Below are 16953 nucleotides of genomic sequence, written 5' to 3' on the forward strand. Positions count from 1 at the left end.
AGACCCCCAGAGTGGCAGTCGTGGCATGGAGAGGGGCTCTGGGACAGAATGAACCCAGGAGACACAGATCCCTCCTCAACCGGGCACTGCGTCCCTTTCTGTCCCCATGACAGTGACACCACAGGGGACAGCGCTTGGGTGCCACCACCAATCCCAGTGTAACCGGTGCTTGTTGCGGTGACAGGAGGGGAGGTGAGACCCCCAGAGTGGCAGTCGAGGCATGGAGAGGGGCCCTGGGGGCGCAGATTTCCTTTCTGTCCCACTCCCCATGACAATGACACCACAAGTGACAGTGCTCGGATGTCACCAGACCGCCAGCCCCGGGGACAGCAGTGCCAGCTGTGGTGGCAGGAGGGAGAAGCCGGGACCCCCTCGGCCTCAGGGCAGCGTGGGGAACGCTCGATATTGAATACAGCTGGGGGTGTGGTTGGGAGATCAATAAATAGGCAATAAATAGCGATAAATAGTGGGGGGACAAGGCACAGGGACACACTGCAAGGCACAGGGACACACCACGGCCCTGTCCCGTGGTGCTGACAGCAGGAACAGCAATTGGGGCGCTCGCAGCCCCCCCTGCTCTGCTCCTGCCCCCTCAGGACGCAGCAGGGTCTGACAAACCCCCCCGTGGGGTCGGGGCCAGCGCAGCCGCTCCTCTGTCACTTCCCCGCTCGCTCCTTGTGCGACTCCGTCACCACTTGCTGCAGGAGGAGAATTTGGGGTCAGCCCCAAGGCAGGGTTGGGGCTCCCAGGCAGGGCACCCCCGATTCTCACCTGCCCATCCCGGGTCTCGATGGTTTTGATGAGCACCATCCTCCGGGCCGGGCTCTCCGCAGGCTGCGGCTCCAGCACTGGGCACAGAGGGGGCATCAGCACCCTGTGCCCTCCCAGATGGCACAGGGACCCACCCAGGGGCTTTACCCCCAAGGAAAGACCCCCAGACATCGTGGGGGACCCCCAGCTTGTGGCTCACCTGAGCTCCTCATGCTGAAGGAGGTGGTGGGGTGCAGTGGGATGGTGATCCTGGGGGGGAGAGGAGGATGAGGAGGGGCTGGGACCCCTGGGCATTGCCAGGGACCCTTCCACACCCTCGAGTCTGTGACCCACACCCCAGATCAGCTGTGCCCAAGGGCTGGGGGCTGTGCCCATGGTCTGGGGGCTGTGCCCGTGGTTTGCCAGGCTGGGAGTTGTGCCCATGGGCTGCCAGGCTGGGGGCTGTGCCCATGGGCTGGGGGCTGTGCCCGTAGTTTGCCAGGCTGGGGGCTGTGCCCATGGGCTGGGGCTGTGCCCCTGGTTTGCCAGGCTGGGGGCTGTGCCCATGGGCTGGGGGCTGTGCCCATGGTCTGGCGGCTGTGCCCGTGGTTTGCCGGGCTGGGGGCTGTGCCCATGGGCTGGGGGCTGTGCCCGTGGTTTGCCAGGCTGGGGGCTGTGCCCATGGGCTGGGGGCTGTGCCCCTGGTTTGCCAGGCTGGGGGCTGTGCCAGTGGTTTGCCAGGCTGGGGGCTGTGCCCATGGGCAGCCAGGCTGGCACCCAGAGCAGAGCCTGAGGCAGCTCCCCCACCATCCCCTGGCCTTGCTTTTATCTCAGCTCCCATGGGAACCTCTTGTTTTCCTGTGGGAACGAGGCCTGGAGCTGCTGCCTCCCGGTAAAATCCCACAATAACCACGATGACTCAACACAGGGGACATGCCCCGGGGCAGCGGGCACAATCTGCTGCCCTCACCGGCTCTCCTCGCCCTCCAGCAGCTTTCTGTAGGTGGCAATCTCGATGTCCAGGGCCATCTTGACGTTCAGCAGGTCCTGGTACTCGCGCAGGTGCCGCGCCATCTCCTCCTTCATCTGCTGGATCTCCTGCTCCAGCCTCCCCACCACGTCCTGGTAGTTCCCGATCTCCTCGCCGAACTCATCCTCCATCTCCCGCATCTGCCGCTGCAGCGCCTCGTTCTGCAGGGACACAAAGGGCTGCAAAGGGCTCCAAGGGCCGGGCTCCGCTTTTTGCACGCCCCCCGAACCCTCCCCGGGCTCTCACCACGCCCTTCAGCCCGTCCACCTCGCAGGTCAGGCTCTGGATCTGCCGCCGGGACTCGTTCATCTCCTGCTTGGCCAAACGCAGCGCCTCGTGGTTGCGGTTTGCTGCATCCGAGAGATCGGCAAACTGCCCGGGCAGGGCGAGTCAGGGCTCTGCGAGGGCTCAGCCGCTCCTAAATCCCTCCGCAGCCCCGGGTACCTTTGATTTGTACCATTCCTCGGCTTCCTGCAGGTTTTTGACAGCGATGCTCTCGTACTGGGTGCGGATCTCCCGCAGCGCCGCCGTCAGCTCCGGTTTGCACATCTCCACCTCGGACAGCCCCGCCGGGCTCGGGCCGCTCACCTCCAGGTCCCGCAGCTCCTGCGGGGGCTCGGGGGCATCACAAGGACCTGATCTGTGCCCCCCTGCCCGCCCCATCCCGCCCCGGCCCCACCTCCTCGTGCAGCTTCTTGAGGAAGCCGATCTCGTCCATCAGCAGCTCCACCTTGCGCTCCAGCTCCAGGCGGGACAGCGTGGCGTGGTCCACGTCCTGCGGGAGAGGCGGGGGTGGATGAGCTGCAGGGCAGCGTGGAGGGGGTGAAACCATCCCAGAGCCCCAGCCCGGGGTGGTGGTGGGCACAGACTCAGCCCCCCAAACCCTGGTTTTGTACAGGGCTCATCCAGCATCACCCCAAACTCCAGCTGGAGACACCCAGGAGCTGTGGAGGGACCAGGCTGGGGTTACCGGTGTGCTCAGCCCTGGGGGTCCCATCCTGCCCAAACCCACTTTGGGGCTGAGCAGTGACACGGTGGGCACAGGCTCAGCCCCCCAAACCCCAGTTGTGCCCTGGCTCACACGGGGGTGACCCAGCATCACCCAGGAGCTGAGGATGGAGGTGTGGAGGGACCAGATTGGGGTTACCGGTGTGCTCAGCCCTGGGGGTACCACAAATACAGAGGATGCTCAGCCCTGGGGGTCCCATCCTGGCCCCCCTGCGCTGCTCGGTGCCATTCATGCACCTGCACCTCCCACGAGCCCAGAATTGGGATTATTCCCAGTGCCCACCATTCCCAGTGCCCTCCAGGCACGGATCACGGGTACTGCGGGGGGACACGGGCCCCTCACCCCCCTGACCTTGCGGAATAGCACCAGGCTCTTCTCGGCATCCTCACGCTTCTGCGTCTCGTCCTCCAGCCTGGGGACAGCAAGGGATGAGAGGGAGGCGGGGGCGGGGGTGCAGACCCCTCCTCCTGTTGCGCACACAGCGGGGGCGAACGGGGATGGAGCGGCCCCAGCGCTCGCAGCGATCCCGTCCCAGTGTCCCCACCCTTGTCCTGCCCCTCCCAGTGCCCCGCCCTTCCGCAGAGCCCGCATCTCCCAGTGCGTCCCAGTGCCCTCCGTGCACCCCGGGTGCCTGTCCCAGTATCCCTTCCCAGGGGTCGCCTTCCCCGGACATTCACCAGTCCCTCCCCCGACTTCCCCGGGGCTCCCCCATCCCCATCCCGCTGCATCCCCCTCTCCCCGTCCTGGTGCAAAATCTCATCCCATCACATTCCTCATGCCAGTCCGTCCCTGGCACATTCCCCAGTCTCCATCCCATAACTCACCCTGCCACACCCCCGGTTCCCATTGCGGTTCATCCCTCATCCCAGTTCATCCCTCATCCCAGTCCATCCCAGTTTATCCCTCTTGCAAATTCATCCCAGTCCATCCCTCATCCCGATTCATCCCTCATCCCAGTCCATCCCAGTTCATCTCTCTTGCAAATTCATCCCCCATCCCAGCCCATCCCTCATCCCAGTACATCTCTCATCCCAGTTCCTGCCCCATCCTAGTCCATCCCAGTTCCTCCCCTGGTCCCCGGCACATCCTCCCCTCCCCATCCCCTATCCCAGTCCCTCCCAGTAGATCCCTCATCCCAGTTTATCCCCCTCCATCCCAGTCCATCCCAGTCCATCCCCTGCTACCCACACACCCTCCCATCCCCATCCCTCATCCCCACCCATCCTCTCTCCCCATCCCGCTGCCTCCCCCGGTCCCTCCGCCGTCCCACCGCTGCCTCAGCGCCGCCAGGTCGGTGGCGAGCCCGTCCCGCTCGGCCTGGAGCCGGTCCCGGTCGCGGCCGAGGCGCTGCAGCCGCTCCCGCAGCCCCCGCAGCTCCCCCTGCACCAGCCCGGTGCGGGGCCCGCTGGCGGCGGTGGCGCGGCCCAGCGCGGCTCGGAGGGTCCCGTTCTGCCGTTCCAGCGCCCGCACCCGCTCCAGGAAAGCGGCGAAACGATCGTTCAGCGCCGCCAGCTCCTCCCGCTCCGCTCCCCGCGCTGCCGCCGCCGCCGCCAGCCGCTCCGGGGCCACGGGGAGCGGCGCTGACATCCCGGGGTCGCGGGCACGGCGGCTCATGGTGGCACCGGGAGGGCGCTGGCTGCCGGTAGCGGCCGTTTATAGCGGGCAGCGGCTCCGCCCCGCCCGGGGGGACCCGGGGGTACCGGACACAGAGAGAGGGGAGGGGTCTCCCGGCCGGAGGGAGGATCGGGGGCTGCGGATGTGCCCTCAAAGGGGCGGGGAAAGGGGCTGGGGGTGGTCGGGGACCCCCAGGGGATGAGGGGCAGGGGCTGCAGAATGTGGGGCTGCAGGAATTCCCATTCAGGGGGCTCGGGATGCCCAGAATCGGGATGAGGGGGGGGCGGGGCCTGGCAGGATGTGGGGACCTTCAGGGGTAATTCCCATCGGGGAGGCGCTCAGGTGGGACGCGAATCCATCGGGATGTTGGGTGGGCTGGCGGCATTCCCCTTCAGGGGGGCTCGGGGATGCCCCTCGGGATGAGGGACGGGGGCTGCAGGAGCAGGAATCCCCTTCAGGGGGCTCGGGGACCCCCAAGGGATGAGGGGTGGGGGCTGCAGAATGTGGGGCTGCAGGAATTCCCTTCACGGGGGCTCGGGAATCCCTCGGGATGAGGGGCGGGGGCTGCAGAAATTCCCATTCAGGGGGGCTCGGGAATCCCATCGGGATGAGGGGCGGGGGCTGCAGGAGCAGGAATCCCCTTCAGGGGGGCTCGTGAAGCCCCTCGGGATGAGGGCAGGGGCTGCAGGATGTGGGGCTGCAGGAATTCCCCTTCAGGGGGGCTCAGGGACCCCCAAAGGATGCAAGGTGAGGGGCTGGGGGCTGCGGGCAGAGGAACCAGCAGCACCAGGAGAAAGAGGACCCGAGGGTGCCCGGGAGACACAGGAACCCCCCCACGCTGGGTCAGAAGGAGAGAGACCCTTATGGGGTCCCCCCACAGGTAACATGGGGGTACAAACCCCGCAGCTGGCATGCAGAGCACCCCTTGAGCTGGGTTCCATTCTGCTCAGCATCCGGGGAGGGGGTGCCCCTCTCACCCACCGCCCTCCCTCTGTGTCGGGGCCGCCGTGACTCGGCGCTGCGGGAGCTGCCATGCGCGGGGCAGCGCTGGACAGCGAGCCCTGAAACCCCCCCGGAACCCCCCCGGAACCCCCCCGGAACGCCCCCTTTCCGGGCAGCCAGGGCGGCACTTACGGGAAGGAGTCGCTGCCCTGCCCAGCGGCTCCTCCAGGGGAGGGTCCCCCCCGCCCAGGACCCCTCCCCGCTCTGCAGAGCCGCACCGAGAGTGGCCCCGTGCCAGCAGCAGCAGCGTGACACCACATCCAGCCCGTCTGCAGCAGGCTCTGGGCAGGACTGGGGGCTCTCAGGGGTCACTTGGAGGGCCCCAGGACCAGCAGAAAGCTGAGGAGGACATGAGCCCCCCACCAGTGCCAGCTCATAGCACAAGGACCCCAACCCCACAGAACCCCCCAGGCTCTCCCCTGTGCCAGCTGGCAGCGGGGCCTGGCAGCCAGCCCAGCTGAGGCCCCCCCTCCCCTGGGATGTCCCCCCAGGTCACCACGAGGCGGATTGTCCCAGCACAATGAAGAGGCAGCACTGGGGAGAGGCATTTTAATGAACAGCACCACGGCGTTGAGACAAGGCGCTTCTATTCCTCTCCTTCGTCGTCGCCCTCCATGCTGTCGGCTCCCACCTCCTCATAATCCTTCTCCAGGGCTGCCATATCCTCACGGGCCTCCGAGAACTCGCCCTCCTCCATGCCCTCCCCCACGTACCAGTGCACAAAGGCCCTCTTGGCGTACATCAGGTCAAACTTGTGGTCCAGGCGGGCCCAGGCCTCGGCGATGGCCGTGGTGTTGCTCAGCATGCACACAGCCCTCTGCACCTTGGCCAGGTCGCCGCCGGGCACCACCGTGGGTGGCTGGTAGTTGATGCCAACCTTGAAACCAGTGGGACACCAGTCCACAAACTGGATGGTGCGCTTGGTCTTGATGGTGGCGATGGCGGCGTTGACATCCTTGGGCACCACGTCCCCGCGGTACAGCAGGCAGCACGCCATGTACTTGCCGTGCCGAGGGTCACACTTGACCATCTGGTTGGCCGGCTCAAAGCAGGCGTTGGTGATCTCAGCCACCGTCAGCTGCTCGTGATAAGCCTTCTCAGCAGAGATAACCGGGGCGTAGGTGGCCAGAGGGAAGTGGATGCGGGGGTAGGGCACCAGGTTGGTCTGGAATTCTGTCAGGTCGACGTTCAGGGCTCCGTCAAAGCGCAGAGAGGCTGTGATGGAGGACACAATCTGGCTGATGAGGCGGTTCAGGTTGGTGTAGGTCGGGCGCTCGATGTCCAGGTTGCGGCGGCAGATGTCGTAGATGGCCTCGTTGTCCACCATGAAGGCGCAGTCGGAGTGCTCCAGGGTGGTGTGGGTGGTCAGGATGGAGTTGTAGGGCTCCACCACGGCTGTGGACACTTGCGGGGCTGGGTAGATGGAGAACTCCAGCTTGGACTTCTTGCCGTAGTCGACAGAGAGGCGCTCCATGAGCAGGGAGGTGAAGCCAGAGCCGGTGCCACCGCCAAAGCTGTGGAACACCAGGAAGCCCTGCAGCCCTGTGCACTGGTCAGCCTGAGAGGTGGGAAGGAGAAAACAAGGCCAAACTGTCAGGAATTCTGAACTTCAGCTGCTACTGACTTGCCCTGGAAGGAAAATTTTCCTCCCAGGATCTCAGGACCTTCCCAGCAGGTCCAGGTGAAGGAACCCCGTCCTGCAGGGAGTTGGGGACACTCTGCAGAGACAAGGAGGGCCATGTGTGTTCCAGGCAACAGAAGCTGTTCCTCTCTTTGGCCTCATAAGGACATTGTTAGGGTGTCCCAGCACCACGGCGTGGTGGACAGGGCGTCCCTGACCTTCCATGTTGGACACTGACTCATGGTGGATCCCCCAGCTTTTGGGAGACACCCCAGCAGGTTCTGGAAGTCAACCACGGCTTCACCCCCTCTCTTTTTTTCCAAGAGGGTGCAGCAGGAGCAGGCTGTGATCCCACAAGAGCCCAGGGGCAGCCAGCTCAGCCTTTGATGTGCCAGGAGCTCCCCGAGCGGAGCCGCTGGCGCAGCAGGTCCGGCCGCCCCGGCGCCAGCCCCAGCGTGGGAACCAGGGGTTCAAAGAGCCTGGGCAGCCACACCAGTCAAACCAGTGCTGCACCAGCACCCAAAGCATCTCACCTGCCCCCCTGCCCTGGCCATGGGGCTTCCCACCCTTCTCCTCCTCTTGGCAAGGCTAGGATAGGTCCAGCAGGCCCCTCCTGGGACAACCCCACCCTCTGTCCCAAAGTGCTGGGAAGAACCTGCCCAGGGACACCTGGAGCTCCCCCCTGTCCCCACATCCACCACAGGGATGGACCAAGCTCAAGGTGCACATCTTGTCCTGGTGGGGTTGCAGAGCCCTGAATAAAGGGATTCAGGTCAAGGGGAAGGCAAGGGGCTGATCCTGATCACTGAGAGCATCCAGACCCCATAGGGAGCCAGGATGTGCTGCAGGCTGACACAACAAATCCATCCAGATCCTGGAGGCACAACAGGTCCCACCAGGAAGGTTTGAAGTCTCTCCTGGCACAACCCCACTCTCTGCCCCAAAGTGCTGATGGGCTGAGAAGGAGCTGCCCAGGCACACCCCAAGCTTCCCTTTGTCCCCACATCCCCCGCAGGGACAAACCCACCCCACGGGACCCCCCAGCGCCCCTACCAGCTTGCGGATGCGGTCGAGCACCAGGTCGATGATCTCCTTGCCGATGGTGTAGTGCCCGCGGGCGTAGTTGTTGGCCGCATCCTCCTTGCCCGTGATCAGCTGCTCGGGGTGGAAGAGCTGCCGGTACGTGCCCGTGCGCACCTCGTCTGCGGGGACAGCCCCGGGCCCCGTTAGCAGCCAGCGCCCGCCGCCAGCGCCCGCCCCGCCCCGCCCGCCCGCCGGCCGCCCCCCGCGCGCTCACCGATCACCGTGGGCTCCAGGTCCACGAACACGGCCCGGGGCACGTGCTTGCCGGCGCCCGTCTCGCTGAAGAAGGTGTTGAACGAGTCGTCCCCCCCGCCGATGGTCTTGTCGCTGGGCATCTGCCCGTCGGGCTGGATGCCGTGCTCCAGGCAGTACAGCTCCCAGCACGCATTGCCGATCTGCACGCCCGCTTGGCCCACGTGGATGGAGATGCACTCGCGCTGCGGGGGCACACGAATCCGGGTCACCCCTTCTGTCCCCCCTCAGCACCCACCGGGCTGGGAAGGGTCTCTCCTCAAGGCTGGATGGGGGCAGATCCTGCCCCAGTTGCTCCCGTTGTGCTCAGCTTTGGCGGTGCCATCCTGCTGCCCCTTCCCCAGGAGCTGAGACCCTGCACCAGTTGGTGCCCTTCACCCTACACACCCCACAGAGCCGCGAATTGGGGTTCCTCAGGGTTAATGCTGCTCCCCACTATTCCCAGTCTCCTATTGAGGACAGGGACACTGAACCCCCCTCTGCAGTGACAGGGACACCCCCACATCCCAGGGAACATCTCAGTGTGCTCAGCTCCGGGGATCCCATCCTGCCCAAACCCACTGAGGGACTGAGCAATAACGAGGTGGGCACAAGCTCAACCCCTCAAACCCTGGTTTGTGCAGGGCTGACCCAGCATCACCCCGAATTCCAGCTGGAGACACCCAGGAGCTGAGGAGGGACCAGACTGGGGTTATCAGTGTGCTCAGCTCTGGGGGTACCACGGACACAGAGGGTGCTCAGTTCTGGGGGTCCCATCCTGGCCCCCTGCACTGCTCGGTGCCATTCATGCACCAGCACCTCCCACGAGCCCAGAATTGGGATTATTCCCAGTGCCCACCATTCCCAGTGCCCTCCAGCCATGGATCACACACAGGGACAGTGACACTTCAGCCCCTTCCCCAGGGGGCTGCTCATCACTTCGGGGCGTTTTGGACCCCACGGAACGTGGAGCCGCTCCCTTCTCCAGCAGCCCTTGCACAACCCCGGCCTGTCCCGGTTCCTGAGCTCCCAGCTCCACCCGGGCCAGAGCAAACTCCGCTGACCGCGAGGACTTTCCCCGTGCCAGCCGCTCCCGGTTGCGTCCGGGCCACGCTGGAATCTGCCCCCCCCACGCCGTGACTCACACCCACGCGTGTCCCGGCCAGCACAGCCACGAGAGGGGGGCACAGGGGGTGCCCCCAACCCCCTCTCGGCCTGTTCCTCTCCTGTCGGGACAAGTTGAGTCCCCAGTGGGAGCCCAGGACTCGCAGTGCCACTCGGCGTGTCCCCACTCATTTAGCAGGGAATTGGGGTGAGTGGAACCCCCCCCGGGGCAGCGACCCCCGGTTTTGGGGGATAAACGCACCCCCAGCACGAGCCCGAGCTCGGCAGCCCCACGAGGCGTCCGGAACACGCGCGGGGCTCCCAACGCCTCCAGAGCTCGGCCCCACGTCCTGCAGGGGACTTGGGGGGCCCGGCACGCCCCCACCCCTCAGCCCCCCTTACTGCTCAGAGGGGTCCCGAACTCTCGGGGGTCTCACCCCGCACGGAGCCCCCCAGGACCCCCGAAGGCCCCCAACCCTCACCATGGCCGCTCGCTGCCCGAACCGTTACGGAGCCGTCGAGGAGGGAGGCGGGGGTTGCCCCGTAGGGCCCCCGAGTTTAACCCCAGGGGGCGTGGCCTGTGAGGGGGCGGGGACAGGGGGAGGAGCCAATGGGAGTTCGCCCCGCCCCTCCGAGCACGCGGCGCTCTGGACACGCCCCCTCCGCCCCGCCTCGATTCTGATTGGCCGGTTCGAATGTGGGTGGTGACGTCAGCTGAGCGGAATGCGGTGGGCGGGAGCCGCGGAGGGGGCGTGGCCTAATGTGGAAGTGGGCGTGGCTGTGGGCGGGGAGGAGGATTGGGGTCCCGAGGATTGGGGGGGCTGGGCGGGCAGACAGGGGGGAATTGGGGGGGTCAGAGGGGTCGGAAGGCGTTAGGGACGGCGGAATATTGGGGTGGGGGCATTACGAGGGCTTTAGAGGCGGGGCCTTTAGGGGGTGCTTTAGGGGCGGGGGCTTTAAGGGCAGCTTTAGGGGCGGGGGGCTTTAGGGCACTTTAGGGCGGGGCTTTGCGGTATTGGGGCAGGGCGCTTTAGAGGTGCCTAGGGTGGGGCTTTAGGGGACTTTAGGGTCGGGGGCTTTAGGGGCGGGTTTAGGGATGCTTTAGGTCGGGGGCTTTGCGGTATTGGGGCAGGGGGCTTTAGGGGCAGCTTTAGGGGCGGGGTCTTTAGGCAGTGCTTTAGAGGCGGGGGCTTTGCGGTATTGGGGCAGGGGGCTTTAGGAGGTGCCCTAGGGGCGGGGGACTTTAGGGTCGGGGGGCTTTGCGGTATTGGGGCGGGGGGCTCAGACGGCGGCACGATGGGTCCCTGAACCCCCCGCAGCGCCCCAGCCCCGCTGGGTTGGAGATCTCGGGGCTCCCAAATCCCTCCCCGCGGCCCCGTCCCCATCGCGGTGCCGTTCCCGTGGGAAGCCCCGCGGGCTCCCGGCGCGCCGGCTCCTGTGCCCGCCGCCGCCGCCGCCCTGCCCCGTGCCAGCCCCGGGGCTGCTCCCGGGGGAAGCCACGCGGGGCAGGTCCGGTGGGGCAGGACGGACGGGGCCGGGGGAACATCTCACACCCACCCCCGGGGGGCAGAGCCCTGTCCCGCCCTGCCTCCCCCGCTCCGGGGTGGTTTGGAGCGGGTTAGGAGTGGCCACAGAGGGGTTTGGGACAGCATAGGGACATTGGGGTTGGCACCGAGACGGAATTACAGAGCCCACGCTGCCCGGTGTCCTGCCAAACCCTGGGCGCCCCTCACAGCCTGGGCACCTCAGTGTCCCTGAGCACCCTCAGTGTCCCCCCCGAGTCACTCCCAGTGTCCCCTCACAGCCTGGGCACTTCAGTGTCCCCCCCACTCACTGAGCACCCTCAGTGTCCCCCCCGAGTCACTCCCAGTGTCCCCTCACAGCCTGGGCACCCTCAGTGTCTGTCCCCCCCACGCACTGAGCACCCTCAGTGTCCCTCTCGAGTCACTCCCAGTGCCCCCCCGCCCCCCAGTCCTCCATGTCCCCCCCAGTCACTCCCAGTGTCCCCCGTTCACTCCCAGTGCCCCCCCCAGTCACTCCCAGTGTCCCCCCTCCAGTCACTCCCAGTGTCCCCTCCCAGTCTGGGCACTTCAGTGTCCCCCCCCACTCACTGAGCACTCTCAGTGTCCCCTCCGGTCACTCCCAGTGTCCTCCCAGTGTCCCCCCAGTCACTTCCAGTGTCCCCTCCCAGCCTCAATGTCCCCCCCAGTCACTCCCAGTGTCCCCCCCCCGTCACTCCCAGTGTCCCCTCCCACTCTCAGTGCCCCCCCCCCAGTCACTCCCAGTGTCCCCTCCCAGCCTGGGCACCTCAGTGTCCCTCCCCTCCCCGAGCCCCGGTGTCCCCCCGCTCCCTGGGCACATCCCCGCAGCTGGCACACGCCCAGAGCCGGGGTGCCCCTTGTGTCCCCCCACTCGTGATCCTCCGGTGCCCTCCGAGCCCCCCCCACGCCGGTCCCGGTGCCCTGCTGGGGGTCAGGGGGTGCTTTGGGGGGACCCTTCCCAGAGCGGGGTCTGTCCCAGCTCACCCCCACCCCTCCGCCGCCCCGCTCCTTTCTTCGCGGCTTTGCCGCATTGCGGAACCGCCCCGCACGCAGGCGGTGCCGCAGCCCCCTCCCCACGGGCAGCGCGCCCGCAGCCCCCCGCACCCTACGGCTGATCCCTGCACCCCACAGCTGTTCCCTGCACCCCACGGCTGCTCCCTGCACCCCACGGCTGCTCCTCACCCCACGGCTGCTTCATCGCACCCCACGGCTGTCCCTCGCACCCCACGGCTGCTCCCTGCACCCCACAGCTGTCCACCACCCCACGGCTGCTCCCTGCACCCCACGGCTGCTCCCCTGCACCCCACGGCTGCTCCATCACACCCCACGGCTGCTCCCCGCACCCCACGGCTGCTCCCTCGCACCCCACGGCTGCTCCATCCACCTCCACGGAGCTCCATTGCACCCCACGGCTGCTCCCTGCACCCCACGGCTGCTCCTCTGCACCCCACGCTGCTCATCCACCCCACGGCTGTCTCCCCTGCACCCACGGCTGCTCCATTGCACCCCACGGCTGCTCCATCGCACCCCACGGCTGATCCCTGCACCCCACGGCTGCTCCCTGCACCCCACGGCTGCTCCATGCACCCCACGGCTGCTCCCTGCACCCCACGGCTGCTCCATCACACCCCACGGCTGCTCCATCACACCCCACGGATGCTCCCTGCACCCCACGGCTGTCCCTGCACCCCACGGCTGCTCCATCCACCCACGGCATGCTCCATTGCACCCCACGGCTGCTCCCTGCACCCCACGGCTGCTCCCCTCACCCCACGGCTGCTCCACCACTCCCAGCGCTGCCCTGCACCCACGGCTGCTCCATTGCACCCCCGCTGCTCCATCACACCCCAGGGCTGATCCCTGCACCCAGGCCGCTCCCCTGCACCCCACGCACTCCATGCACCCACGCTGCTCCTCGCACCCCACGGCATGATCGACACCCCACGGCTGCTCCCTGCACCCCACGGCTGCTCCTGCACCCCGGCTGCTCCCTGCACCCCACGGCTGCATCTGCCACCCCACGGCAGCTCCATCACACCCCACGGCTGATCCCCGCACCCCACAGCTGCTCCATCACACCCCACGGATGCTCCCCCTGCCCCTGGCAGTGCCCATCCCCGTCGGGACCGATTGTCCCTTTTGTTGTGGCTCCGGGAGGGGGCACCGGGACACGCAGGCTGCGAGAACATCGGTGCCACCTCCCTGCCTCCTCCCACAGGCAATGAATGCCCTGCTGCCCCCCAAGACCGCGGCTGGAGCGGTTTTCCCTGTGCCCTCCGGGTGGGGCAGGGGTGGGTGCCACCCCTCCGAGGGTTTCCAGCCCCTCTGTGCCACCCTGGGCCAGCCGGGGGGCAGAGGGACCCCTCCACCACAGCACCCCCCTCCTCCCCGAACTGCGCTGTCTCTCCATGTGAATGAATCTGTCACATCGATGGACGGACAGACAGACAGAGCTGGGTTCTGCGGGGAAAACAGGCTAAAAATAGCGGCAGCTTGTGTCTGGGTTGTCAGCCCCGAGCCACACAGCTCCTGATGGGGCTGAGACCCTTCGATCCCCGGGGACAGCCGTGTCCCAGCCGTGTGGGGTTCGAGGTCACCGATTTGGGATCCTCGGGAAGGGCCCAGACTGGGGGAGGGTGGGAATCTCAGCCGTGCCAAGGGCAGGAGTCCAGCAGTGGGAAATCAGCCCACACACGGTGAGATGCCAGCTCTGGGAGCCCCCGAGCCTCCCAGCCCCAGTGGGGACAGCCATGGGGACACTGTGCACACAGCGGTGGCCCCGGGGGGGTTCAGGGTCCGTCCCACCCAGTGGCACCACGGGGGTGGCCATGGAAGGGGGAGGACAGCAACCGTCACCAGGAGCCACCACGTTGCTACCAACAGTCAACAGAGCACGGAGAATGGAAGCACAGGAGGGGGGGGGATGGGAGCTGTGCCAGACCCCCCCCATGCTGGCACTCAGCAGGGCTGGGTACTGGGGGGGCACAGGGATGGTGACATCCATGGCAGGGTGGGCACTGAGGGACCCCAGGGCCTGGGGACCCCCACTTGGCAAGGCAGAGCGGTGGGGGTCCTGAGGATGGTGCCCCATCCTCAGGGTCAGGAACTGGGGGTCCCAAGATTGTGCCCCACCCTCAGGGTCAGGCCGTGGGGGTCCCAGGCACGGTGCCCCACCCTCAGAGTCAGGCACTGGGGGGTCCCAAAGATGGTGCCCCATGCTCAGGGTCAGGTCCTGTGGGTCCCAAGGATGGTGGGGTGAGGTACTGGGGGTTCCAAGGATGGTGCCCCACCCTTAGGGGGTCCCAAAGATGGTGGGGTCAGGAACTGGGGGTCCCAAAGATGGTGCCTCATGCTCAGGGTCAGGAACTGGGGGTCCCAAGATTGTGCCCCACCCTCAGGGTCAGGAACTGGGGGTCCCAAGGATGGTGCCTCATGCTCAGGGTCAGGAACTGGGGGTCCCAAGGATGGTGGGGTCAGGAACTGGGGGTCCCAAAGATGGTGCCCCATCCTCAGGGTCAGGAACTGGGGGTCCCAAGATTGTGCCCCACCCTCAGGGTCAGGAACTGGGGGTCCCAAGGATGGTGGGGTGAGGTACTGGGGGTTCCAGGGATGGTGCCCCACCCTCAGATTCAAGCTCTGAGGGTCCCAAGATTGTGCCCCAACCTCAGGGTCAGGCACTGGGAGTCCCAGGGACAGTGGGGTGAGGCAGTGGGGGTCCCAAAGACGGTACCCCACCCTTAGGATCGGGCACTGGGGGTCCCAAGGATGGTGCCCCATATTCAGGGTGAGGCACTGGGGGTCCCAGGGATGGTTCCCCACCCTTAGGGTCAGGCATTGGTGGTCTCAAGATTGTGTCCCACCCTTAGGATCAGGCTCTGGGGGTCCCAAGGACAGTGGGGGTCCCAGGAATGGTTTCCTCACCATGGTGATGAGGCCAGGGAGTGAGTGGTGAGAGTGGTGAGAACTCGGCCTTGTCTCCTGCCTGCAACCCCCCGCCCACCAGGCCCTAGGATGGATGTTGGGGAAGGGGGATGCGAGGGGGGGTCCCCACCCTGTCTCCTAGCAACCGGTCTCCTAGCAACCGCACCGGTTGCCTGGCAGCAGTCGGTGCAGGACATGTGGCCGTCCATACCCAAGGAGATGGGGGGGGGGGCTGGGGGGCACCAGGGGGGCTGCAGCACCCGGTGCCCCTCACCCTACACCCCACATCACCCACAGGGCTGAGCCACCCCTGCCCCATGGGGCACATCCCGCCCTCAGCCCGGGGCAACGGGGTGGGTGGGGTTTAGAGAGTGGTCCCCGAGGCAGGGGGGTGCTGTGAGCCCCCCAAAACCCCCGTTTGGGGACACGATGGGGACACCCTGACAGGCGCCACACTGGTGTTGAGCACTTGGGACTGTAAGAGAACAAAGGCAGGAGGCATTTCCCATGCAGGGATGGACCTACAGCGGGGTCAGGGCTGGGGGCTGAGCTGCTTTGGGGTCAGGGTGCCCCAAACCAGCCCCAAACCAGCCATTTGCAATGGGGACCAGCCTGGTGGCAGGCAAATCTCCTGGTTTTTGTCTACTCAGCAAAGCCGGGGCCATCCGCTCCTTTGTTCTGGTGGGCGATGCCCAAATCCCATCCCCTCTTTGTTTGTTTGCAGCTCTGCAGCCCCAGCAGAACCCCAAAACCAGGGTGCCCCAGGGGCATGGGGCTGGCACTGGGGACACTGGGCTGGCACTGGGGACACTGGGCTGGCTGTGGGGACACGAGGATGGTGGTGGGGACAACAGGGACATGGCAACTTTGGATCTGCCCAGAAATCTGCATAATTTGGGAAACACCAGGAAAAAAAAACAACAGGGATTTCTCAGCCTGGGGGGCATCCTGGCAGCTCCACCTGCAGCAGCTGAGGATGTGGGGATGGTGTGGGGTCACCCCTCTGCAGGGACCGAGCCCCCCAGCTCCCCCTGGTTTGGGGAACAAACCCCCCCAGCCTCTGTGGGCTTTGCAAGAACAAACTGGGGAGGGGGGGAACGCCCCCCCAGGAGTGGGAAACCGCAGGGCTGTGGGGCTGGTGGCTCGGGGGGGCTGCAGCAGATGGAAGGGTGGCCAAGGGACGCGTGTCCCGGTGTCCCAGCTGTGTCCCCAGCACCAGCTGCCGCACAGCAGCTGCTGCTCTTCCCGAGCCCCCCAGCCCTAAACTGCCCTGGGGGCTTTTGTCGCCTGTGTCCTCCCGCTGTCCCTCACCCCCTCCCGGCCCTGCTCGTCCCCAGCTGCCCGGGGGACGGCTCTTTGTCCCCCGGCTGGGCCCCGCGGCGCTGGTTCCCACTGCCCGAACAGACAAAGAGGCGCTGGGAGGGCTGGGCACGGCGCGGGGCCATGGCAGGGACACGGCTGAGAACCAGGGCACTGTGGCACGGCCAGGGATGGGGACAGTGCCCCTGGGCATGGGCACTGGGATGGGGACAGTGGCACTGAGGATGGGGACCAGGGCGTGGTTGGCTGGGAATGGGGGCCAGAGCGTGACAAGGAAGGGGAACAACGGGGACAGGGACCGGGGTGTGGCCGGGGATAACCGGGAGCTCGGCGGAGGGCTGCATCCCCGGGGATGGGGACCAGGGCGTGGTTCTACCCCGTGTCCCGGGAGCCCCGGCACCAAGAGACCCATTCCGGGCAGTGGGAGAGAACGGGAAAAATGGGAAGAACGGGGGCAAAAAGGGGCCGTGGGGGGATGGGGGACCGTGGGATGGGGACCCGAGCGTGACCGCTGGCTCAGCCAAGCCCGGGCACCGGGGCGTGGCAGGGACGGTGCCAAGGACACAGCCGGGGCCCCTCCGGCGGCGGGGCCGGGCCGTGGCCGCCGCAGCCCCCGGGCCCCCCCTCCCGCACCGCCCGGCCTTTGTCTGCGGCTGCGGGGGGGCATTACCTCATTGCGGGCCGCCAATGGGCGCCGCTGCCGCCCGCGCCGCCGCCCCCCCGGCCC

At 66.8% G+C, this 16953-nt stretch overlaps 2 protein-coding genes across 2 annotated transcripts; both read right to left on the reverse strand.

Moving 5' to 3' along the window:
- Positions 1-454: 454 nt before the first annotated feature.
- PRPH (peripherin) lies at positions 455-4514 on the reverse strand. The gene is made up of 9 exons (XM_064734773.1): positions 4060-4514; positions 3141-3201; positions 2460-2555; positions 2225-2386; positions 2027-2152; positions 1721-1941; positions 971-1020; positions 772-848; positions 455-698 (listed from the first exon to the last, which is right to left on the reverse strand). The coding sequence occupies exons 1-9, from the start codon at positions 4401-4403 to the stop codon at positions 657-659; spliced, it is 1179 nt and encodes a 392-aa protein (XP_064590843.1). The 5' UTR covers positions 4404-4514; the 3' UTR covers positions 455-656.
- Positions 4515-5945: 1431 nt separating this feature from the next.
- Positions 5946-10056, reverse strand: LOC135459256 (tubulin alpha-1C chain). The gene is made up of 4 exons (XM_064735033.1): positions 9927-10056; positions 8324-8546; positions 8080-8228; positions 5946-6963 (listed from the first exon to the last, which is right to left on the reverse strand). Exons 1-4 carry the CDS (start codon positions 9927-9929, stop codon positions 5992-5994), a joined length of 1347 nt encoding a protein of 448 aa, XP_064591103.1. The 5' UTR covers positions 9930-10056; the 3' UTR covers positions 5946-5991.
- Between the last annotated feature and the right edge of the window lie 6897 nt (positions 10057-16953).

This window comes from Zonotrichia leucophrys, chromosome 29 (assembly GCF_028769735.1).
Source record: "Zonotrichia leucophrys gambelii isolate GWCS_2022_RI chromosome 29, RI_Zleu_2.0, whole genome shotgun sequence".
NCBI lineage: Eukaryota > Metazoa > Chordata > Aves > Passeriformes > Passerellidae > Zonotrichia > Zonotrichia leucophrys.